Source organism: Callospermophilus lateralis, chromosome 14 (assembly GCF_048772815.1).
Source record: "Callospermophilus lateralis isolate mCalLat2 chromosome 14, mCalLat2.hap1, whole genome shotgun sequence".
Lineage (NCBI taxonomy): Eukaryota > Metazoa > Chordata > Mammalia > Rodentia > Sciuridae > Callospermophilus > Callospermophilus lateralis.
In genome coordinates, this window is record NC_135318.1 from 48,897,237 (window position 1) to 48,923,547 (window position 26,311).

At 34.1% G+C, this 26,311-nt stretch overlaps 1 protein-coding gene across 2 annotated transcripts in view; it reads left to right on the forward strand.

Annotated features, from left to right (window-relative positions):
• Positions 1 to 278: 278 nt before the first annotated feature.
• Positions 279 to 26,311, forward strand: part of Papolg (poly(A) polymerase gamma) — a 36,282-nt gene continuing 10,249 nt past the window's right edge. For both annotated transcript variants that reach the window (XM_076833123.2, XM_076833124.2), the window contains exons 1-15: positions 279 to 511; positions 3,654 to 3,815; positions 5,173 to 5,239; positions 8,709 to 8,790; positions 9,752 to 9,861; positions 10,731 to 10,784; positions 12,810 to 12,921; positions 15,112 to 15,201; positions 18,887 to 19,025; positions 20,458 to 20,530; positions 21,472 to 21,592; positions 21,907 to 21,991; positions 22,412 to 22,465; positions 24,436 to 24,555; positions 25,262 to 25,371. In XM_076833123.2, the coding sequence (XP_076689238.1) occupies positions 495 to 511; positions 3,654 to 3,815; positions 5,173 to 5,239; positions 8,709 to 8,790; positions 9,752 to 9,861; positions 10,731 to 10,784; positions 12,810 to 12,921; positions 15,112 to 15,201; positions 18,887 to 19,025; positions 20,458 to 20,530; positions 21,472 to 21,592; positions 21,907 to 21,991; positions 22,412 to 22,465; positions 24,436 to 24,555; positions 25,262 to 25,371 (1,396 nt within the window). In that variant the 5' untranslated portion in view covers positions 279 to 494. The remainder of the gene's footprint in view (positions 512 to 3,653; positions 3,816 to 5,172; positions 5,240 to 8,708; positions 8,791 to 9,751; positions 9,862 to 10,730; positions 10,785 to 12,809; positions 12,922 to 15,111; positions 15,202 to 18,886; positions 19,026 to 20,457; positions 20,531 to 21,471; positions 21,593 to 21,906; positions 21,992 to 22,411; positions 22,466 to 24,435; positions 24,556 to 25,261; positions 25,372 to 26,311) is intronic.

The window sequence follows — 26,311 nt, forward strand, 5'->3', positions numbered from 1 at the left end:
GCATGTGATATTTGAAAAAATACATACATGTTTTCAATGGAGAAACAAGAAAAACATATTTCCAAATTACATTCCAAGAGGTGTGATTGGATTGACAGCCCCATGGACAAAGGAGAGGATCTAAAGCTTTTTTCCCTGTCTGCCTTCGGAGTGAAGGCGCTCACCGCCCCCGTGGGCGGAGCCAACGCAGCCCGAAGGCAGAGCGGGCGTGGTCGAGGGCGGGCCCGGGAACCAAGGGGGCGGGGCTGCAGAGGACGAGAGGCAGTCTGGGAAGCGGCGCCATATTGGCGTCGTCCGCGCTGTATTGTCATAAATAGAGCCGGTTTTGTGGTGTTTTCACTACTCGTTTGGATGCCTCGGCCGTAGTAAGTGGGGAAGTGAGAGAGCGAGCGAGCTGCAAGTGACTGCAGGAAAGTGGATACAGGGAGAAGGGAGCGACCAGAACAGGACTCCAGAGCGAAAGACACTCGCTGAAGAGGGAGACGCAGGAAGCGATGAAAGAGATGTCTGCGTAAGTGGTGGGGGGCGGCGGTTGAGGGCGAGGTGGGGAGAGGTGAGCTGAGGTGGTCATCCCGGAGCTTCGTTTCCCTTCCCTGACCCTAGTACTCTGCCCGCACCTTGCCTCAGTGATCTCCTTCCCCGTTCCCAGCCAGTCCGCAGTGGCACCTCCCCTACACCCGGTGGCTTACCTACCCACCTCTGCCTGGACTCCGAGACTCAGGAGTCCCTGTCTACCCCCGCGGTCCCGCCTCTGAGGACGCCCCCAGACACTGATGAGGAGGGGGAGAAGTGCTTGTGTCCGTGGGGAGAAATTGTCGGTCACTCTCCTGTCCTCAGTACTGTCTGAGCCCGTCTGCTTCTGTCTGCATTGGCGCAAATACCATCCCCCTGCCTCCCCCTCCTCCCTGCCGGAGTGGCTGTCTTCAGGTCTTCAGGAGTGAATGACCTATTCCAGCCCAGGGGTTTCTGTTTGATAAAGGCAGAGGCCTTTTCGCCACTGACGCCCCCTCCTCGGGCCTCCCCACCTACCCACAATATCTACGGGTCTGTATCTCCTGCTCACACTTTGATAAGTCAGAAACAGTTTCTTTGCTTGCCAAGATTTTGTTAGAGCTTCTTTCGGTTTATTGGGAAATAATTTAAATATTCATATAAAAAAATGCAGAGAATAGCTGAAACACCGCTTGTGCCACCACCCATTTCTCTCAAAGAATAACACGCCCGTGTGTGTGTGTGTGTGTGTGTGTGTGTGTATGTGTGGTGTCTGCATTTATTTATTTAAAAGAAGTCAGACGTTCCAGATACATCTGAAGGATTCTCATTCCCCCTTCTCTGGTCCCATTCACGTTCCTCTTCAGAGATCCCCACAGTTCTGAATTGGATGTTTATTGTTGATGCATCTTTTTATGCTTTATATACGTTTGTGTCTATAATAGCTGTCATTGTTTTACTTATTTTTAAACTTTATAACTTAGTGTCACACTTGTCATTCTGCAGCTTGTTTCTTTAGAACAACATGGTACCTCTCAGCTGTCCATGTTAATAGTTTCAGTTTTAATTAATTTACATTAACTAATGTGTTGTATTCCATCGTGGGGATACGACCAAATTTAGTCCTTTTCCTCTTAGTGACTGTTTAGGATATTTTAAGTTTTTAATGTTACAGTGTGGCAGGGAGCATTCTTTTACATGTCTTCTTTTCCACTTGTACTAGATTTTCTCTGTGGTTTTTGCCTATAAGTGAAATTGATGGATGGAAGGGAATGTGCAATATGCTGTTTACAACCCCCACCCCTTCCTGTTTAGATGAGGGAGGTTCAAAACCCTAGAATTGAGATTTTTATGATCAGTAGGGACTCAATAGCCAACATTTTGAGAATACAGATAAGAAATTGAGACCTGGGACTTATAGTGTCAGAAGTAGTTATGGAAGAGAAAATAGAATGGTGGAAAAAGGTTTTGGAGTTCAGATTCTGGCTCTTTTTCTCTCTTTGAATCTCAGGTGCTTTTCTGGAAAATAGCACTTATTCAAGACCTGCCTCTTGGTTATTGAGATTAATTGAATGGTAATATTTAATCAGTCTGTCCCATGTCTATCATATACATGTAAGCAAACACAAACAATACCAGAACACCTCTGTAGCTCACTGAAGATAAAAAGCCAAATTTTTAAAAGGAAATACAACTTGAGCAAGATGCAGTGGTGCATACCTATAATCCCAGCAACTCAGGAGGCTGAGGCAGGAGGATCTCAAGTTCAAATATAACCTTAGCAATTTAGCAAGGCCCTAAGCAACTTGGTGAGACTCTGTTTCAAAATAAAAAGGCCTGGAAATGTAGCTCACTGGTTCAGCACTTCTGGGTTCAATCCCTGGTGGCCCCCCCCCCCCAAAAATGTGTGTACACACATACACACATAAATATATATATTTATATATATATATATGAGAGACTTGAAATAACTAATAAACATTTACAAAATCAGTGTTGAAGAAAATTAAACTGCTATGTTTCTTGGAGTTTCTTGGTATGTTTCTTCTATTTGATTCTCCCCTCCCTCCCTGTGAATTGTATATGATATATAATGATCAGAGTAGGGCAATTACATGCTTTACCTTACACATTTGTTGGAAACATTCAAATTCATCACTATTTTGAAATGTGCAATAAATTGTTGTCAATCACAGTTGTCCTACTGTGCTGTTCATTTTCCTTTTCAACTGCAACCTGTACCCATTAACATGCCTCTCAGGATTCTTCTGTGTCTTACTTTTATAAGACTATTTTATTCAAGCTAAAAGACTGCTTTTTATTTTGAGATTATATTCTTACTATTACTTGTCCCTTAGTGAAAGCATGGTGAAAATGGATGGTAAGGTTAGTTGGTTAGTGTGTGTGTGTGCTTTTACTTTATTTTCACAGCAAAATAAGATGTTATAACCTTATTGGGTCCAAAATTTATTTTGAAGTCATTGGTCCATGTAAACCCCAAATCTCAGAAATCGATTGTACCTTATTCAAGAATGTAATTTCCTGATGGCTAGGGTCTGTGGAAGATCACTTGTATCCAGTAAAAAAGGTTGACATTTAGTATAAAGAATTGGGTAATTATTCAGTGTGAAATATTATTAGTGCCAATCCAAAATGAAGAGTTAAGAGTAACAAATGTTAGGATTATAAACTCTGATTCAAACAAAGGGTGTTGAATTTCCCAAGAAGAAATCTAATTGTGATTTCATTTAAAAGCCAGATTATTTCACAAGGACTTTCTGATGGTATGTTTTTGTTTCTTTCTTAGAAGGAAAAGCCCAATGGTTTTTACCAAGAAAGTTCTTTCTTTCAAGCATTTGCATTTCAAAGATTCTAGAAAGTAGATGGTACTTGACTTTAAGTCTGCAGGGTGTAGTGGAGGTAGCCTTGGCACAGATCTCATTTAGGTTTTTTGCATTCAAAGTAAGTAGTGTTATGCCAACACATGCTGCTTTTGGCTTGAAAAGTCCCCATTTTTCCTTTAAAAAAAGTGCCTGCCCAAACTGTTAGTACTTAATTAATTTCTAAGGTAGCTCAGTTAACATGAGTGGATTGAGAGGGTGAATGTATCAGTATGATATGATACTTTAAATTTTTTCTACTGTTTCCTTTTTCTTCAATAGAAACACCATGCTGGACAGCCAGCGTCAACAAAAGCATTATGGAATTACCTCTCCAATTAGTTTGGCATGTCCTAAAGAAATTGATCATATTTATACACAGAAATTAATTGATGCCATGAAGCCATTTGGAGTATTTGAAGATGAGGAAGAACTGAACCACAGGTATGTCATTGAAAACTGTAAAATATTTTATTGTATCTTATTTAATCATTAATTCCAAAAACATATATTGAATGCCCACTATATCCCTACCTATAGATACAGAAATGACAAAAAGAAAATTTTTGGCCCACCCTACAGCTTACATTTTAGGTGAAGTTTAGAAGAGACTAACAGTCAAATAAGTAAGATAAATACAGTATTACACGTAAGTGCTATTGAGAAAGATAAAGCTGGGAGTAGAGGTTTTCAGAGAAGGCCTCATTGAGAAAATGACATTTAGAGGAAAATGTGAATATGGGTGAGAAGGTGGATATTTGAGGGAAAAACATTCTGGATAGAAAACCTGAGGTGAGAGTGTACCTGGTAGGTTTGAATAGTACATAGTAAGTTCAAATCTGCTGAGTATCTGAAGCAGAGCAAGTAAGCAGGGAAATTTTAGCTTTAAGAAAGTGAGGTGGGAAGGGACTTGGACTTTGGACCTTGTAATGCATTTTCAAGGTTTTGGTTTATTCTGAATGAAATGTAAAGCTATTAGGGCTTTGAGGAGAAGATTAACATGATCTGATTAATGTTTTAATACAGTCACTCTGGCTGCTATATTGGGAATAGTCTGAAGAGGGGTGCAAGGGCAGAAGCAGAGAGATTATTTAAAAGGCCATTATAATAACCCCAAGAGGAAATAATGGTACTTGGAACTAGAAGATGGCAGTGGAGGTGATAAATAGTAGAATTTGGGATACATTGTTAAGGTAGGGTTATTTAATGACTGTGGAATATGAGAAAGACAATGCCAAGGTTTTCAGTCTCAGCACCTTGAAGGATGGAGGAAAAGCAAATTCATTTTCTCATGTTATCTTTTATATCCCAAACCTTCTTTTTTTTTTTTAATGTTGATTTATTTGTGGCATTGACTGCAAATTTGTTTTAATAATACCAAACTGCTCTTATTAAATAATATACTTCACAAAAATTAGCCAATAATTAATTTGCCCATTTTAATTACTCAAAGACTTATAACTGGCAGTGAGCAAATGCTAGCCTCTGGTACCACATTGAGTTTATCTAATTTACACAATAAAGCAAAGAAAATTGACAATTCTGTTGGCCTCTGCAACTCACGGAAGATAACTTTGTGATTTTTACTAGATTTTTTTCAATTTTGAAAATAGTTCAGAGACCAAAATACTATCATCACATTTATCGTCTCTTTGACACTCTGAGGGATCCAAGAATGCCAAAAATGTGCTGTGTATCAACAGATGTGATAGTATTAGCATATATACAATGTGCTTTTACTCAAACACCAACACAGAGATACTGTCTATATGTTTATTTCTTTAATATGTTTTTATTATAGGTTGGTTGTTCTTGGTAAATTGAATAATTTAGTAAAAGAATGGATATCCGATGTCAGTGAGAGTAAGGTAAGATTCTATACTACATGGAATTCTTTGTTTCATTATGTCCTGGTCTTTTGTCCTAGTAGTAAGATGCAAAAGTTGAGAATTATCTGAAACACATTATAACTTAGCTCTGTGGTATACAGGGGATAAATTAGTCTAGATAATTTAATTTCTAAGTAGGTGAGGTTTTACCCCAGAGGTGGCAAATTATAGCTGCAAGTTCGCATAATTTTTTTTTGGATCCATATGTAGTAGGCCAAAATTTAAATATGAGGAGATTTTATTTAAAAAACTAGATTTCAGACTTATTAAATGACACATCAGATCTGGCAACACTGGGCCTGCTTTTGTACTCAGCAGAAAGGCTTGAATGGGACTGGGTTCCTGCCCTCTAGTACTCAGTACTTCCTGCTCCCTCTATTCCCTGTTATTTCTGACAAGGCAAGTGCCATTCATCAAATTCTGTATTTCTCATGTGGGAGTTCCTTATTTGCATACCTGCTTGGCCTCTAAGACATAGGAATTTGTAAACACAAATTTATAATTATGCAAGTAGCTTAACTGTTTTTCCTCTGAATTATATATTTTTCTTTTTTAGAATATTTTGAATATAATTGAATTTTCATTATTGTCTCATTATCACTGTGAATATTATTTTAATGGCTGGATTACAATTAAATGGGGCATGTTCAACTGGGAGTTAACTATATTAGTTAGCAGGTAGCATTTCATCACTAAAAAAATTGTTAAGACAGACTCTATGAAAAAAGAACATTTAGTTAGTTTGCAATTTTGGAAGTTTGAGTCCAAAATTAGGTGACCCTTTGCTTTGGACCTTTGATGAGTATAGTGAATGGCAGTAGTAAGAGTTTATGTCAGAACCAGTAGCACATCCCCATCCAGGAAATAGAACCAGTGGAGTTTCACAGTTCCTTTTGTAATTAGTTACGAATTACCGCCTTACCTCTTAAAAGTCCACACCACCTCCCAATACTGTCACCCTAGAGACCAGTCCTTTAACATATAAACCTTTGGAGGACAAGTGGTCTGCTCACATTCAGACCACTTGTCCTTCATCAGGTAACTCAAATTATTGTATTATAAACTTGGTTTGTTTTTTAAATAATAATTCCATCTCTTCCCATAGTAGCAGTTGAAAGTTCATGTCTGCCAACTGATATCTATAAAGTCCCTTTATGCCCCTTAGTCTGCATGGGTTTAGAAATTAGATAAACATATCCTACAATTATTTCTTTTACAACTTTTATTATTTATTTCTACACCTATGATAAATATGTAGATTTGATTCTTATAAACAATGACTCAAGTAAGGTTAGGATTCTCCTAAGACTTTAGTCATTGAGTTTAACAGTCTTTATGCTATTTACTATTTACTCTTGCTGCCAAAAGGCTGTCTGGCTCATTTCTAAGCTCTCAGCAAGGTTATCAACAGTGGAGTGATATGTCAGATTCTGAGCATGTGAAATCATTGTTACTAGTAATCAGAAAGGAAGTTTTGACATTTTTCACTGAGTAGATAAGGTCATTTGCTATGTCAATTGTAATTCTTTGGTTTATGCATGTTTTAGTTTGGAAAATAACTGAAGGGTTTGTGTTAGAAACTCTAAATGGTCTAGAACACCTATTCTGATTATTTCAGCTAAATGATTATGTTTTAAAACATTTTACCGGACTGGTGTTGTGGCTCAGCAGTAGAGCACTCACCCAGCATGTATGAGGCCCTGAGTTTGATCCTTAGCACCACATAAAAATAAATAAAATAAAGGTATATAAAAAAAATATTTACTTATGATTCAGTGTATTGCTTTCTCACAAATCATGCAAGGTTTTTAAATTTCAAAGTAGAAAGGCAAACTAAAAGATTTTTCAATGTTTGGCTTATCTTTTGATTCATGTTAGTTATTAATAAATATACCAGCTCCTTTCTAGCTATAAAATTGTGATACTCTTGAAACATTAATATTTATTAAACAGAAGAAATAACAAGCATATTCTTCTATACAGATAGTTCTATTCAGATTAATGAACAGATGTAATTTTTACTAGGTATTATAGGAAAATACAGAGAAGTAATAGATACAATTCTCACCTTTGAGGATTTAAATATGGTTGGAGAGGAGACGTTTATGGATCAATAAGTGTAGTGTAAAGATTTTAATAGTGGAGGAGCACAGAGGAAAAAGAGCTTGTTACCTGAATAAGTTAAGAATAGTCAGGGAAGTTTTTACGGAAGAGGTAGAACTTGAAATGAATTGTGAAAAAAGTATTAAAGATACTCAAAGAGGCATGCATTTGAGGCAGGTGCAATGGCAAATGCAGTGGAAAGGAGATTGGGTTATGGAATAACTTCAGAAAGGAAGTTCCATAAGAGCGCAGTGTGGAGATTGTCAGGCCCAAGAATCTTTACCTCAATAGTCCAGGAAGATTGCACTGTAAAGTTTTGAGCAGAAGTAGTATGTAATGGAATAATTTAGGAACACGAGTCAGTGAATTTTGTACAACATAGAATAAGAGAAAAGAAAGACTAAGGGCAAGATTATATAGCTTAGGATAACTATTAAATAGCCTGAAGTTAGGGGAAGAGTAGTTGATTAGAATGGTAGGTGACAAATTTAAGAGATATGAACTAAGAATTAGCCAAAAAGAATAATAATGATTAGTTTAGGCAGTATGGATAATAAGAAGTAGCTTGCTTTTTTTTTTTTTTTTTTTTTTTAGTTGTAGTTGGACACAATACCTTTATTTTATTTATTTATTTTTATGTGGTACTGAAAATCGAACCCAGGACCTCACATGTGCTAGGCGAGTGCTCTACCGCTGAGCCAAAACCCCAGCCCCAAAGTAGCTTTTTAATTATGGTACAATCATAGAAATATTAATTGATCATAGAAATATTAATTGAAGTTATTAGATTAGCTCTCATGAAGATATCATATTAAGAATGACCTCACTTTCCTGAGAAAGCTTGCAGAAATAGAGTCAAGAAATTAAACATACTTTAAGGGGAAATGGGATAGGCTGAGAATATCATGTTGTAAATAGCTGAAAGCTCATTAATTTGTAGTTAAGAGTTCCCTGGTGACTGTTAAAAGTGATCAAGCCAAAAGACAGGGATTTGGAAAAGTCAGGTAGAGTCAAGTGATGAAAAAAAGTTTATATTTAAGAGAGAGATGTAAAGATGTGGGGCATGTGTAGTAGACATGAATGTTTTGTCCTCCCTCTGGAAATACCCTCTTTATTTCATGTCACAACCAAAAGACCCCTGAAGTGCTTTAACAAATCCCATTTTACCAAGGCTGTCAAATGTACTGTGTAACATATGCTGAATAAAATGTAGTAAGCATTTAGACACTTTAAAAAAATTTTTTTATTTGTTCTTTTAAGCTATACATGACAGTAGAATGTAAAGACTTTTTTTGTACAAAATAACTTGAACTATTGAATGTCTTTTGTGTGATTTTTATTTTAGAATCTCCCACCTTCTGTTGTGGCTACGGTTGGTGGTAAAATTTTCACATTTGGATCCTATAGGCTTGGAGTACACACCAAAGGTAACTGGTTTTGGTTATATTCTAGTGATAAGAACTTTGAGTACATGCTTATTTGTTCATAGAAAATATAAAAGCAAAAAATTCCCACTATCACTACTCAGAACTAATCTTTATTTATTTATATATATATATATAAATATATATATATATATTTATATATATATATATATATATAGTGGAATGCATTATAATTCTTATTACACATATAGAGCACAATTTTTCATATCTCTAGTTGTATACATAGTATATTCACACCAATTCGTGTCTTCATACCTGTACTTTGGATAATAATGATCATCACATTCCACCATCATTAATAACCCCATGTCCCCTCCTTTCCCCTTCAACTCCTCTGCCCTATCTAGTGTTCGTCTGTTCCTCCCATGCTCCCGCTCCCTATCCTACTATGAATCAGCCTCCTTATATCACAGAAAACATTTGGCATTTGGTTTTTTGGGATTGGCTAACTTCACTTAGCATTATCTTCTCTAACTCCATTATTTACCTGCAAATACCATGATTTTATTCTCTTTTATTGCTGAGTAATATTCCATTGTGTATATGTGCCGCATTTTTTTTATCCATTCATCTACTGAAAGGCATCTAGGTTGGTTCCACTGTTCAGCTATTGTGAATTGTGCTGCTATAAACATTGATGTGGCTGTGTCCCTGTAGTATGCTGTTTTTAAATCCTTTGGGTATAGGCTGAGGAGAGGGATAGCTGGGTCAAATGGTGGTTCCATTCCCAATTTTCCAAGAAATCTCCATACTGCTTTCCAGATTGGTTGCACCAATTTGCAGTCCCACCAGCACTGTATGAGTGTACCTTTTTCTCTACATCTTTTCAACTAACATTTTTCTTATACACACCTTCCATACTTTGTTCTGTACATATGTTTGCATGAACTTTAATGAAAATGCATAGTATGCTTTTCTTCATAAGAAATACTTTGATTTGTAGGAGCTGACATCGATGCACTTTGTGTAGCTCCAAGACATGTAGAAAGATCTGATTTTTTTCAGTCTTTTTTTGAAAAATTGAAACATCAAGATGGCATTAGAAACTTAAGAGTAAGTATCCTTTCATATTTGATATTTTGAAATTAGTAACCTAGTTATCCTAGGTCCTAGGATTATTGAAATGCCTCAGAAGAAGTTGCTGTTTAGTTAAACTAATACATAAAGAGTAAGAACACAGGCTTTATAATTATACAAACCTGGGTTTTCAACTGGAATACCACTTTTAGCTCTTAGACCTTAGTTGTTACCTACTCTCTCTGAGCCTATATTTTATATTTTATTTTTATTTATTTATTTATTTTTATTTTATATTTTATCTTTATTTTAAAGATATGGTGCTAACATTTTTATAAGATTTTTTTACGGATTGGTGAGATAAGTTATATAAACCATTTATTGTAGTATCTGATAAATGGTTGATACATAATCAAATTGTGTGTGCTATTGAGTGAAGGTTCAGTTAGTAACTATATATCTAGCTATTCATTCAAGAAATAAAATTTTAATAGCAATAATTTGCAGTTACTGGCCTTATTCCTACAAATATAATTTTTTATTGGTCAAGAGTTTTGATTATTTTAAAATTTCTAACACTAGTGCTGTTTCTAAATAATCAGTTTTCACTTTAGACCCAAGAAACACTAAGTATCCAAATGACAACATTTCTGCTTTCCAGTTTTTGACAAATATTTTTAGGAGGATAATAAATTTAATATTTATTGTCATAGGCATTTTGTTTATCTTAAGTAACACAGGTCACAAAGTAGAAGGCCTTAACCTGAATATAAGATGAAGAACATTTTTTATTTTTTCTGTTGATTAAAATACAAATTGGAAACAAAGAGATTTACGTTACTGGCACTTAGGAAGTATAGAGAGAAGATTAACCTGTGTGTTATAATTGTTTTCCTCTTTTGTAGGCTGTAGAAGACGCTTTTGTACCTGTTATAAAATTTGAATTTGATGGTATTGAAGTAAGTGTTTATATTCTTCTGACTTGATAAATGAACTGTTTAACCAATAAGATTTTTTTGTTGGGAAAAAAAAAAGATTTTGTTTGTTTTGTTTTATAATCCCTCAGTGCAGGAGAATGATACCCAGGGGTGCTATATTATTGAGCTTCATCCCTATCCCTTTTTTTTTTTTATTTTGAGACAGAGTCTCATTAAGTTGCATAGGCTGACCTCAAACTTATGATCCTCCTACCTCAGCTTCCCAAGTAGCTAGTATTACAGGCATGTGCCTCATCTAATGTAGGCACATATCTTAAAAGAATTAAATAGTAATCTTTAAATAGCCCCTCACCTTCCTCTTTCTTATTTCTATTGGCTTCTCACCATGGAAAACGAACAGACCTCCCTCTCTACCCCCATGGTTTTTAGATATATCTTTCTTTTTCTCATAATTTAAAATAATTGTATTATTATAATTTTAGTTGGAGCAGTATTCTGTGTTTACATTATTATGATCTTACAAGCATATTCAGAGCTGAGCACTAAACATCCTAGATTACCATTCTTTGCTATGTGATATTTTATTTTCTTAGATGTAAATAATTGTTTGGGGTTTTGTCATCTTGGAAAAAACTGAGTCTTTTCACCTGTTCCAATCTAAGCTGATTGTTTTTTGTGAATAGTGTACAGCTGTCATCCTGGCATCTTTCTTTGCCAATATCTTGTAATTTCCTTTTGCTTCTCTCAAGAATTTTCTTTCTGTTTACTCTCATTTTTAATGGAGCTCATCCACTAACTTACTGAAAAAGTATATTGTTCAATATCTTGCATGTTTAAAAAATGCATTCATGGGGCTGGGGATGTGGCTCAAGCTGTAGCGCACTCACCTGGCATGTGCGGGGTGCTGGATTCAATCCTCAGCACCACATAAAAATAAAATAAAGATGTTGTGTCCACCGAAAACTAAAAAAAAAAAAAATTCATTCCATTTTTATACTAAATTGATAATTTGGTTGGTTATAGCATTCTAGGTAGGAGATGATTTTTCTCAGAATTTTGAAGGCCTTTCTTTATTGTCTTCTAGCTTTCATACTGCACTGAAACATGTATTGCCATTTTGATTCCTCATTCTTTGTATATGCCAAGTTTATCTTTTGGAAGTTTGGGTTTTTTTTGCTTTTGTTTCCATAGTTGTAAAATTCATGGTGATATACTTGGGCTAGTGTCATTTCAGCCAGTGTTCTAGGCAGTTAGTTATTCTCTTTCAATTTGAAAGTTTCATCCTTTAGTTTTGGGAACTTTTATTGAATTCTGTAGTATTTCCTGCCTTTGTCCGCTTTCCATCCCCCACCCTCACCCCCAGCCCACCCCCCGCCAAATTTTTATTTTGGGTCTCCAGAACAGCCTGCTTTAATCACATCATTTTAATTTTGTTCTGTTTTTTTGGGGGCGCTGGTTAATCTTGCAGACTTGCTTTTTTCCATTTGTACCGTCCTATTTTTAATTTCTAGAAATAATTTTATTTTCTGAATGTTCCTTTTTATTTATGATGTGCTTATGTCTGTCCTTAGTTCCTGAATGTATTTTCTATCTGTTTTGCTAGGTCTACTGGAACTGTTATCACTTGTTCATCTGCTTTCTAGCTTTCATAGTTCTTGCTGTCTCTTTCTATCTCTTTGTCCTAGTGGATTATGCCTTTAAATTCAAATTAACCAAACAAAATTTAACTGATATTTTAGTTGGGTTTCAAGAAGGAGTGAATGTAAATGTGTGTTGGATCTTCCATCTTTATTTAGAAATCCACTCAAAAGATTTTTTTAAAAAACACTTGGCATATATGTTAAAAGTCATAATATTTGCCAAAAACAGAAATTTTAATTATTGTAAAACTTCACTCACATGAGATTACCTGCATACATCCTTGAGGTTTTGATAGAATTTAACAATTAATAATTAGAACATTTTACATTTTGATGTGGGATGGGGGAGGATGAGCTGGAAGAAGAAAAAGTAATATTTTTTTCTTTTTTTTGCCTCTTTCCAAAGATTGATCTAGTCTTTGCAAGACTGGCAATACAAACCATATCAGATAATTTAGATCTAAGAGACGACTCTCGCCTGAGAAGCCTTGATATAAGGTGTATTCGCAGCTTAAATGGTAAGCTTCTAAAAAGAAATCTCAGATACTACTTGAAAACAGACAAGTAGAGCTCTTTTTGTAGAAATATTAATGGCCTTTTTAGGGATTGGACTAACTCTGTTATTTATAAGTTAAGTTGGATGGGGGTGTAGCTCAGTGGTAAAGCACATGCTTAGCATGTGAAAGACCCTGGGCTCAATCCCCAGCATATACACACAGGCAAAGATGGTGTAATTTTCTTTGTGTAGATAATATATAGATACCATGACCATCCTATAAACCACAAATTTAATTCGAAAGGTTGTTTATGTTTTTAGTTATAGTTCACAAACTTATTGGTCTCAGGATCATTAAATCTTAAGATTTATTGAAAACTACAAAGTGCTTTTTTTTTTTTTGAATTATATAAGTCAGTATTTGCCATATTAGAAATAAAATCAAAATTTAAAAATAATTATTAATTCATTTAGAAATAACAGTAATAAATCCATTATAAGTTAATGTAAATAAATTTTATGTATAAAGAATGACTTAAATTTTTCAAATCTCTTTACTCTTTGACTTAACAAAAGTCAGCTAAATTATTCTATCTGCTTCTATAGTCAACTTCTTAAAATATTTTGTTTTTGTTAAAATATAAGAAGAAAATCTTGCCTTTCGCTATAAAGTTGAGAAGGGGCAATGTTTTAATAACCTTTTCAGATAATTGCAATTATTCTTATTTGATAGTACACCAAAACTTGACCAGTGAGAGTTTTTTTTTCTTTTCAACAGCTTTTTGAGATATAATTTCATACCATAAAATTTATCCTTTTCAAGTGTACAGTTCTGTGTTTTAGTGTGTTAACAGAGTTGTGCACCATGATCTAATTTTAGAACATTTCATCATTCTCAAAAGATCCCTCATACCCATTTGCAGTCATTTTCCCTTCCAACCCCTGCCCCCCATCTCAGGCAACCACTAATCCTCTTTCTGTCTCTATAGTTTGCCTCTTCTCATATTTCATATAATTGAATTATGTAATATGTGGTCTTTGTGTCTGGCTTCTTTCACTTAGTATAATGTTTGTGAGTTTCATTCATGTTTGTAGTTTGTTACTTTTTTATTGATGAATAAAGGTGGTAATTTCTAAAAGGTTAATTACAATATAGAATCTAAAATCACATCAATGAAATTTTGTACTCTCATGAAAATTTGCTATTTTATCCTTTGAATGGATCTTATAGATCTTTTCCTCATGTGTGGTTTTATACTATATCATGCCCTGGTCATTTGGAAAATACTGATTCAGAGTTATTTGTATCTTCCAAATGTTAACACATTTCAGTATAAATTATTTTCTAGATTGCATTCATTATTATCACCACCAATTTTGTTAGAAGTCTGCCAGAATCACAGTAGCAGATAAATTTTATCCAATGTTCTAATTTAACAAAGTTTGCATTTTATTATTGACAATAAATTGTGTCATTTGTTTTCCTTGAAGTGAGGAGCTTACTTAGGTCAATTTTTAGTAACTGTGAATAACCATAGTTTATCTGTCAATCATACTTTCAAGTAAAATTGATGTTTCTTGAAAAAAAAAAAAACAAGTAGTTCAGCCTACAGCGCAAACTATCATACTCATTTTTCCTTTATTTAACTGTGTGTGTTAGTAAACCATGTATTATATTCTAGTACACTTTGTTGCCATTGCCTTGATTACTTGCTAAAGTATTAACAGGGATGCTTTTGTACCAACAGTGCAAATGTTAATACAGTAAGTAGGACAAAGAAGCTGTGGTACTATTATAAAAATGGTTTTAACCTCACCTATTCTAGAGGCTCCAAAGTCTATACTTTGAGAACCATTGGTTTTAAGTATCTTGCTTAATTTGCTATACTTACAGAATGTAACAATAAATCACATTATTTGTGAATAAGGTTTTTGTTGAAGCAAGAATACTTTTACAACTTACATGCAGTTAACAAAGTCAAATGAAGAAAAAACTAAAAAGATACTTAGAACCACATCTACTTTAAGACTGGATTTCATTGCCCATACACTTTTAATTCTTCAAAAGCAGAGTACTTATATGTGAATGCTAAATTTCAAATAAACCCTGACATATATCTTTCATTTTTAACATTTGGGAATCTGGAGGTTAGGAGGGTATTTTAATTCAGTTTTGTTACATCGTGGAAAATGAATGTTTTGTCTTTTTCAGGATGTAGAGTTACCGATGAAATTTTGCATTTAGTGCCAAATAAAGAAACTTTTAGACTCACCCTAAGAGCAGTCAAATTATGGGCAAAACGTAAGTATCCAAGTCTTTTATGTTTACGTTATAAAATTCCAGTTTTCTGTTGCCAGTGATAGAAGCACATATGGAAATTCTAAGCCTATTGATAACTATTAAGGATTGGGGCTAGTAGACTTAGAAACAGCTATTTGTTTTTCAGTTATAATGATTATGATATTGTAATATGTGACTCTCCTTCCACCTTCCTTGGGTTAAAATTAAAAGCCCCTTAACCTTCCATCTTGGATTTCAGCCAGGTGCTCAGAACTTGAAAGGCCCTTTACATAGTCCTCATTCCATATTATTTGTAACTTCAGTTACATGTCTCTTAACAATGAAGATACATTCTGTAAAATGTATTGTTAGATGATTTTATTGTTGTTTGGAAATCAGAGAATGTACTTACATAAACCTAGATGATAAAACCTACTATACACCTAGGCTATGTGATACAACTGTTGCTCCTTGGTTGCAAATGTATGTAGCATGTTATTGTACTGAATACTGTAGGAAGTTGTGACACAACATAAGTATTTGTATATCTAAAGATATGGGTGGGTCAGTGAACAAGCAGTGAGTGAATGTAAAAACCTTGGTCATAGGGGCTGGGAGTTGTGGCTCAGTGGTAGAGCACTTGCCTAGCACTGGTGAGGCCCTGGGTTCTATCCTAAACACCACATAAAAAACAACAATAAATAAAATAAAGGTTAAGTTCTTTTTTTAAAAAGTATTTTTAAAAAATTAAAAACCTCAGTCATTACTGTAGACTATAAACATTGTATGCTTAAGCTACACTAAATTTATAAAAGTTTTTTTTTCTTTAGTTATAAATTAATCTTGGTTTACTGTGACTTTTTTACTTTACAAACTTTCCTTTTTTTTTTTTTTTAACTTTTGGACTCTTGTAATATCATTTAGCTTAAAACACAGACTGCAGTAGTACTTGGGCAATTAATGCAGGAGGATGGCTTGAGCTCAGAAGTTCAAGAACATCCTGGGCAATATAGCAAGATCCTGTCACTTAAAAGAAAACAAAACAAAAACATATTGTACAGCTTTACAAAGAAAAAGAATTTGAGGGGGTACTGGGAATTGAACCCAGGGGTTCTTTATCACTGAGCCACATCCCCAGACCTGACCTTTTTTAAGAAAGTGTTGAGGCTGCCCCAAACTTGTGATCCTCCTGCCTCAGCCTCCCAAGTCACTGAGAATGATGGGTGTATGCCATCACACCTAGCCAAAAATATTTTTTTCTTTATATCCTTATTATATAAGCTTTTTAAAATTTAAAATATATACTTTTAAATTTTGCTGTAATACTTTTTTAAGTAATTAAGACATAGGCCTACATAGGATTAGGATCATTATTATTATTACTGTCTTCCATCTTCACATCTTGTTCTATTGGGCCTCACAGCCAGTATGCATGAGCTGTCATCATCTGTAATAACAGTACCTTTTTCTGGAATACCTCTCTCAGGACCTGCCTCAAGCTTTTCTTGGGGAAGTATATTACTCTTTTCAGAAATATGTCCATATGCTTGATTTGTTTCATGTTTTCATCATTGATTTGCTTATAAGCAGATAATGCGCCATGAATATTCCTTTCTCTTAATGAAATCCTTTCTGTGTTGGAGGTCCCTGTTTTCAGTTTTTTGTTTTATTTTGTTTTGTTTCGTTCAGTAGTGGGGATTGAACCCAAAGCCTCATACATGCCAAACAACCTCTGTACCACTGAACTGTATCCATATTCCTTGTTTTCAGACTTTTTAGAGAGCTTGTTAAGGTTTGCATTAGATTCTGCTATACCCTTCAATGTAAATTTTCTTGGTGGTGGTGGTGGTTCTTTTTTTTCTGCAGTTTCCTTTTTTCTTGCCTTTTCTTCAGCTATGTATTCATGAGGAGGTGGGAGTTTATTGTCTCCTTTGTAGTCTTAAGGGAACACCATCATATATGGTCTGTCATTGACTGAAATGTTGTTATGCAGCTCATGACTGCACGTTTAAAAGATTTTTACACTTCTGGCTCCATATTTTACATAGTTTAAAACAACACTCCAACAAAATTTTGTGCAATTACAGAAATGTTTTCTTATCTGTGTTGTCAAATACAGTAACTTTATGACTATAGAGCTCTTGAAATGTGCAACTGGAGAACTGAATTTTAAATTTGTATTTCATTTCAGTGAATTTAAAGCTAAATAGTTCCCAAAGGAAGTGAAAACATACACACTAATTCTTGTATGAAAATGTCTCTAGCACAATTATTGATAATAGCCAAAAAGTGGAAATCATATGTTCATAAATTGATGAATGAATAAATAAAAGTTGATATATCTACACTAAAATAGTATTTAGCAGTAAAAAGAAATGCAGTACTGATACATGATACCACGTGGATACATGAAGCTTGAAACTGTTTTGTTAAGTGAAAGAAGCTAGTCATAAAAGACCAAATAGTGTATGATTCCATTTATATGAAATGACCTTCATAGGTATTTCTGGAGAAACATAAAAGTGGATTAATGGCTACCCACCTCTGGGAGAATTGAGGGGGAAGTGTCGAAGTGTCACTGTTAGAAGTTTCTCTTTGGGGTGATGCAAATGTTTAGAAGTGACTATAGTGGTGATTGCAAAACTCTTGAGTATACCAAAAACCATTGAATTGTTTTAAATGGATGAGTCTTATGGTACATGAATTTATATCAGTAAAACTATTCACCAAAAAATAAAAAGAAAAAAGAAATAGCTACATGTGGCTTGTGGCTACCATATTGAACAATGCACTTTGTCCTCAGATTCAAGTACATTTTGCAGTGAAAGAATAAGGTGAACAATTTGCTGTGTGTGTGTGTGTTTTATTGAGCCCGTACATGCTAGATAAGTATTTTACCATTAATCTATATCCCCAGCCTTTTTATTTTATGTTGAGGCAGAGTCTTTGCTAAGTTGCCCAGATTGGCCTTTAACTTGCTATCCTCCTGTCTCAGCCTCCTAAGTAACAATAATTTGTTTTTCCTTACAGATAAAATATCATATTTTGTCAATTCTTAGATGCATATTTTTTATATTGAACATGTCCAAAATTGGCATTTTATAGTTGAATTTTTTCCACCTGTTCCTTAGTGGGACATAAAATAATGTTATATAATTGAGAGCATCTTAGGTTTGGTGAAACAAGGTAATAATAATGTTTTATAGATTGCTGTAAGAAACAATTTTATAATAGATGAGTATGTCAATGGTGTATTATACTTTATGGAGTGGTACCAGATTCTGTAAGATACTGAAGTTAATTGCCAATTTTACACTTGATTTTCAAATACTACCCATGAGAATGATTATTTATGAAATGTTCATTCTTCCCCATTTATAGATCCTCCAGATGCCTTTACTGATTACTTTTTTCTCTAAATCACAAATATTAAATGATGAGAAATTTCAATGTAATTTCAGTAGAGCCCAGCTGTAGAGTTGGAACTAAGGCAGGGAACTGAGGTGTCTGTATTGGAAGGCAAAATAGACGTAGTAAGAGGAGCAATTTATGGTTGACTGTGGGCCTAGCATGAAGTGTTGCTTGTCAGTTTTAATGAGTCAATAAGGGAAAACATTCTAAACAGGTCTTAAGGATGAAGTTATACTATTGAATGTCAAGGATAGTAGATCTAAACAATAATTAACAAATGTAATTAATTTTCTAGGACGTGGTATTTATTCCAACATGCTGGGATTTCTTGGTGGTGTCTCCTGGGCAATGCTAGTTGCAAGGACTTGCCAGTTGTATCCAAATGCTGCGGCTTCTACTTTAGTTCATAAGTTTTTTTTAGTTTTTTCCAAATGGTAAGTATTCATATGTGTGTATGTACATGTATTTTGATGTTTACTAACTTCTGCCTATATGTAATTTTATTTGGAAATTTAAAATCTGTACATAGATTTTTTTTTTTTCTGTTTTACATTCCTTAAATTAAAAGTTTAAAAACATCAAATTGGTGGGAGGCAATAGTGGGACATCCAGACCAGAAAGCATTTTTTTTTTTAACTTTTAAAATTGAAACAAAAATTGTACACATTTATAGAGTACCTTAATATATTGTTATGATACATGTTTATGTTGCATACTATTCAAATAGGGTAAACATATCTACTCAGACTTTTTTTTTTCATTGAAAATGTTCAAACTCTTTTTGGTAGCATTATCTATAGTATGTGTTCACTAGAATGTACTTATTTTACAAACTGTAACTTAGTACCCATTGACCAGCATTTCCCCATCCCTCTATCTGACCTATCTCTGGTAACCACTAATCTGCTTTTAACTTCTATATCAACTTATGTGAAATCAGTATTTTTTAAATTCTACATATGAATGAGATGATGCAGTGTTTGTCTTTCTGTGCTTGGCTTATTTCACTTAACATAATGACCTCCATTTCCATCCATTTTGTCACAAATGACTGGATTTCTGGATTTCACCTTTCTCTCTCTCTCTCTCTCTCTCTCTCTCTCTCTCTCTGGAAGGGGGATCGGCAAGGGGGTGGGGATTCCACTCAAGGACTCAAGCATGCTAGCCAAGCACTTTATCACTGAACTATATTTCTAGCCCCCTTTGTTTTTTTTCTCATCTGTACAATGGAGATAATAATCATAGCTACCATATTGGTAGTATTTTCAGTAAATGTTAGTTATTGCTGTTATTAAATTACCAAATTTAAATCTATGAAAGCAAATGAGAAGAAATGAAAAGATTCAGGTACCAATTAGTTAAGATTCAGGTATCAATTAGTTATAACTAATAAGTAACTGTTTGCCCATTTAAAAAACACTGCTTAAAATAGTTTTCCTTTGTATATTTTTCCCTTACCTCTTTCTTTTCTTTTTTCTTTTCCTTTCCTTTTCCTCTCCTCCCTAACCTTCCTATCCCCTCCCCTCTTTCTTCCTTCCTTCCTTCCTTCCCTTCTTTCAAAGTTACCCAAAATATCTGCCGTATAAAGGTTGGAACAGGGCCTGGGGATGTGGCTCAAGCGGTAGCGCGCTCTCCTGGCATGCGTGCGGCCCAGGTTCAATCCTCAGCACCACATACAAACAAAGATGTTGTGTCCGCCGATAACTAAAAAATAAATATTAAAAAAAAAAGTTCTCTCTCTCTCTCTCCCCCACTCTCTCTTAAAAAAAAAAAGGGTTGGAACAGTCTAATGATTTTAGTTCTTAATATTTCATATAGTATCTGAAATGAGAGTCTATGTAAGTTAATTTTCTTCATTCGTGTTAGGGAATGGCCAAATCCTGTGCTATTGAAGCAACCAGAAGAAAGCAATTTGAATTTACCCGTCTGGGATCCTCGGGTATGTGATTTATTGTAGAATTTCATTAAACCTTTTAGGAAAAGGACATTTCTCTAAATTATAATCTAAAGATAATTCCTCTTGTTCCCATTCTTCTCCCTTCTGTATAGCTGTGCTCCTTTCATTCCCTTCACTGTGTTTTTTGGCATGGATGATTTGAATCTCTAATGCTGATCCAAATGTTATTTCATTAAAAATTGCCTATGTAAGACTAGATGACTGGGGCTAGAGCTGGGGCTCAGCAGTACACCACTCATCTAGCATGTGCAAGGCACTGGGTTCTATTCTCAGTACCACATAAAAAATAAATAAAATAATATAAATAAATAAATAAAGGCATTGTGTCCAACTACAACTAAAAAAATATTTTAAGACTAGATGAGTGTGTATATCAACCACAATATCATAATCCATGGTGAAAAACTGTCTCACAAGTAATTAGTTGCTAAAAATAAAGTACCGAGGTATATTAGAAAACATACATTGCAGTACAATTTAAACCACATTCATATTTCCAAGATAGCATAATTTTGTGTACCTTGCATTTTAATTTGCTTTTAGCTTGAGTGCTTCTTCGTCTTATAACTAAGGGGAAGTCATCGATTGAGTGGGTGCATTGAAAACCATTGGACCAGATATTGCTTTTTATGATTATGATACTCTAATTTCCTTGGTTCTAAATGACTATTATTTGTAAGGTACACCATTGATTTAACAGTTTTTCTGAAGAAAAATAAACTGCAAAAGGGTCCTTTGACTTTGATTATTAGATACATCTAACTTCAGAAAAAAATGTAGTTGGGGAGGGGAAATGTGCTTCTTAGAATTGGGGGAAACTTAGTATTAAATTTATATTTCATATTCTTCAGACTTTTGGGGAAATGAAGTGAGGACAACTGAAATAGGAGAATAGATCAATTATTCTGCTTCTAATTTCACAGGTAAATCCATCAGATAGGTATCATCTCATGCCCATAATCACCCCTGCCTACCCACAACAGAATTCTACGTATAATGTGTCCACATCAACTCGGACAGTAATGGTAGAAGAATTTAAACAAGGTAAACATGTTGGCCCTATTGCCCTTTACATATTCCCACAAGGTTGGTTGACAGTTTTGTTCTCTATTGCAGCTATGGATTGGCAATTAGAATTATGTATAACACTCTTTCTAAAACTTCTTTCAAATATTTTCCAAAGTATATGATAATATTAAGACCAAAAATTGAGCTAGTCCAGTTATGGTTTAACTTAATTTTTGTGTTCTGAGAAACAATATATTTACATTTTGTAACAAAAGAATTTTGGGGGAGTGGAGTGATACAAGAAATCAGACTCTCTCTTTCTCCTTCCTTCCCTCTCTCCCTCTCTTTAGGTCTTGCAGTTACAGATGAAATTCTTCAAGGAAAATCAGATTGGTCCAAATTACTTGAACCACCAAATTTCTTTCAAAAGTATAGGTATTTGAAATTTTGCATTTTGTGTGTGTGTGCGTTTGTGCAATCACGAAGAATGATTTTAAATTTATTAAAGTTAATATAGGGTATGTTAATATTTGGTAGATGATAACTGTTTTTTAGATTTCTTAAGCAAAGTAGAAAATAAGTTAATTAAAGTCCTCTGTGTTAACAGAATTCCTTTATTCCAGTAGTAACTAATCCAGTATTAGTGATTTTTTATGTGAATTTTTTTTAATTATAGGGCCTAGAATTAATTTTATGAAAATCAGAGCATACTTTAATTTTTATACACTGTGCTGATATTGCTCTTTTGTTCAGTGGGAAAGAGAATAAAAAGGTAATAATGGAAAAGCAGACCCTAATAATGTTTCTGTTTTTTTTTTTTTTTTTTTTTGATTGTTGCTAAAAAATTCTTCATAGACATTACATAGTATTAACTGCCAGTGCATCAACAGAAGAAAACCATCTAGAGTGGTAAGACTTATATTCAACTTCTCTACCTACTATGTGGTGAAAATAATATATTTATATGGTGCTTTACCAATTATGAAATACTTTGATTTCCAAAATTATTAATCTCTCCCTTCTTTTTCTTCCACCCCTCACCTCTACTCACTACCCCTACCCCAATTCCACTCATTACCCACCCCCCAATTCCCCCAGTACTAGGGATCAAACCCAGGACACTCTACCACTGAGCTACATCCCTGGCTTGGCCTAGAACTTGGCAATATTCCTGCTCTACACCCCCAAGTGACTAGGATTTTCATAGTTATTATATCTTATTGGTGGCTGGTGTATATGACCATAGAGCACCAGTGATTAAGAAATGCCACTAAGTTAATGTTTCAGAATTGGGAGTGATATGAGATAAGAATATATATACAGATTATGCTCTTTGTTGTTTCTCAGAGTCAGATTTGAATAAAAGTTTTTAGGTGGTTTGGATGAGTCTTTGCATCATGATTTCCTCCATCCAAACTCAAAGGAAAAGATAACATTATTTTTAAATTTAGGAGATGGTGGCATGGAAGGTCTCAGAATGTAAGTTTCTGTCAAGAGAGAAGAGATGTGGAACATATATTCTTTCTAATGCATCTAAATTCATGCTCTCTGCCTCTAGTATATTCACATTCTTGACTCCATTGGGCAGAACTGTTGGGCCACCAGAGATGGTTGTACTTTCCTCATGTCTGACTTAAGAAAAGCAAAACGTAGTACTATCTTATTCTTGCTTCAAGAATTTTATTTCATTGGTAATTAAAAGAGATCCTGAAAATATTTGGAGCATCTTTGGGTCATTTTCAAAGTATTTTTCTAGATCAAGGGTCAGGAAATTATTGCCAAAGTCAGTCTGCCACCTATTCCTTAAGTTTCACTGGAGATAGAAAATGCTTGTTCACTCACTTATGTGAAACTTATGTGTATGGCTCTTTGCATACTTGATAGCAAAGTGGAATAGTTGCAAAAGAGACTGTATGGCCCAAAAAGCCTAAAATATATTTTGTCCAGCCCTTCGCAGAAAAGGTTTGCCAGCCTCTCAGATACTAGACCAAAGCAGATTTTTGTGCATCTACTGTTGAGGCATACACAATTATAATGTGCAAGGTTTTGTTGAAGATGTTTGAAAAAAATTTTTTAATGTTCTTATACTTGTTCTAATTTATAAAGTCACTAATAAGTTAATATTTTGCTGGAGCTAGTCACATTTCTTTAAAATTTTTTTTTAGTTGTAGATAGACAAAATACATTTATTTGTTTGGTTGGTTACTTATTTACTTTTATGTGGTGCCAAGGATCAAACCTAGTGCCTCACCCATGCTGGCTTGCTAGGCAAGCACTCTACCACTGAGCTACAACTTCAGCCCCCTCATCATATTTATTAAGTGAGATAGAAAATGAAGTTGCAGAAATCTGATGAAATTTTGTGTATTTTTCTAATATTTGATTTGAATTTAGTGACTTCTTTTTAAAATGCAAGGTCTAGTATTAATTTTGTGAAAATAAGAGCATATTTATTTATAAATTATGGATCTGAATTAGCATCTTTGTTCACATTATTTAAACATATCTTGGCATTTGAGTTTAGACATAAGATTGAAAGTGGAAACAAAAATTAAGGACCAGCTTAATCAAGAGTTTTTGTTCATGCTCAGATTAGGACTATTTTATAGTCTTAACCAAGATGGGGTATTTTAGATACAGAAATGCATTATATTGATCAATTCTTTTTGTTTAAAAGAAAACAAACTTTAAAAGATAGAATATACAGGAACTCATTAAATGTGTCATTCATCTGAATGGTAGCTTAAAGAGGCCGTACTATGTTGAACTAAAGTTTTTAAATGAACATGTAAGGCTCCATAGCTAATATGCTTATTTGATTTACTTAAGTATAGTTTCCAAATTTGACATAGACGTAAGAAAATTTTTACTTATTTTAGGGTTGGATTAGTAGAATCTAAAATCCGTGTTCTTGTTGGAAACTTGGAACGGAATGAATTTATTACTCTTGCCCATGTGAATCCCCAGTCATTCCCAGGAAATAAAGAACATCATAAAGAGTAAGTTAACTGTTTATTTTTTTTTAAGTTAATTGTTTCTTAATATTACATTTCTTTTTTAAAAAAATATTTTTTTAGTTGTAGATGAACACAGTATCTTAATTTTATTTGTTTTTATGTGGTGCTGAGGATCGAACCCAGTACCTCATGCATGCAAGGCAAACGCTCTACCACTGAGCCACAACCCCAGCCCCTGTATTACTTTTCTTAATGTCATTTTGCATATGCATTCAGATCAGTTCTACGATTGTCATATAATAGGTATTGATGGGAAAGTGAGACATATGACTGAATATGAGTGACCATGGATTAATAATAAGTACATAATATTTTATGCAAAACAAGCCTCCTATCCCTCTCTTCACTGGGTTTATATTTAATATTAATATAATTAATAATATTTTGATAGCCCATATAGACGTCAGTAAATACTCCCATCAAATATTCTCTCTCTCTCTTTCTTTAAAAAAAAAATATATATATATATATATATATTTGGAGCATCTTCATTTTCAAAGTGACTTAATTATTTCAGAACAACACAGGATAACTTCACCAGTGTTATGGATGTCAGTTTTAAGAACTTGGCCAACTCACTGAAATCGCTCTTTATGACATAGACACATAGAGATGAAGTTTTAATTCCAAATAGCTTCTGTAAAATTGTTTTAAAAACTAATGGAAATTCTTAAATTTTACTTTATAGCAACAATTACGTATCAATGTGGTTCCTCGGGATAATTTTTCGGAGAGTAGAAAATGCAGAAAGTGTTAACATAGACTTGACATATGATATACAGTCATTTACTGATACAGGTAAGACTTTGTCATTGTAGAGCTGTGATTCTCAACCTTGGCTATGACTCATTATCATCTGTCTAGTATCTGCTGCCTGTAATTTTTTAAGTTCCACAGTTGGTTAAATTAAATAGTATATACATTTTATAGAAATCTGCGCTGTTATTTAAGAAGGGAAAAAATAATGAAGTAATTTTCAAGACATTAAGGAGGGGAGGGGGTTGCAGAAAAATATATATAGTGTGCTACCATTTTCACAAATTAAAAAAATGTGTATTTTTGCTTACAAATCCATTTAAAAATATATTTATTTGAGAAAGAATAGAAGCAGCAGCAGATGTCAAAGGTTGTTGCTTCTAGGTAGGAGAACCAGTGTGTTTAGGGGGACAGTGATAAATCTCTGAGTACTCATAGTCCTTTTGAGTTTTGGACCATGTACATTTGTAATCTGTTTTACAACAAAAAGAAAGCAAGCTAATTTTTACAGGTGGTTCTTTGTGTGCACAGCCAGGGTTCGTAACCACAGTCACAAAGATGACTTGATTTCTGTGTTTTTTTAGAAAAAATATCAGACTTGCTGAATGTGTTTCAGGATCAGTGAAAATAATGTCTTTCATATCTAGCCCCCAACTACACTTCTTTGAATATCTTAATATATTAGTTATAAATTTGAGTTGTTGAATCTGAAATAGTATACATGCTGTTATTATTCTTGACTTACCTGGTCTTCTGAATTCTTTTGAACTAGCCCTTTCATTTATATGATAATGTAGATTCCCATACTTCACCTAGAACCACCAAGTCACACTCTCTGGGGATGGAACCAGAAAATCTACAAATTATGAATTATGATTATGAATAAGCTCTCTAATAATTACTTTATAAACAGAAATGAAATAGCCACTGGGATGAAAACAGAGATAAATTATTCCATTCTAATTGAGGGTCAAATTCAAAA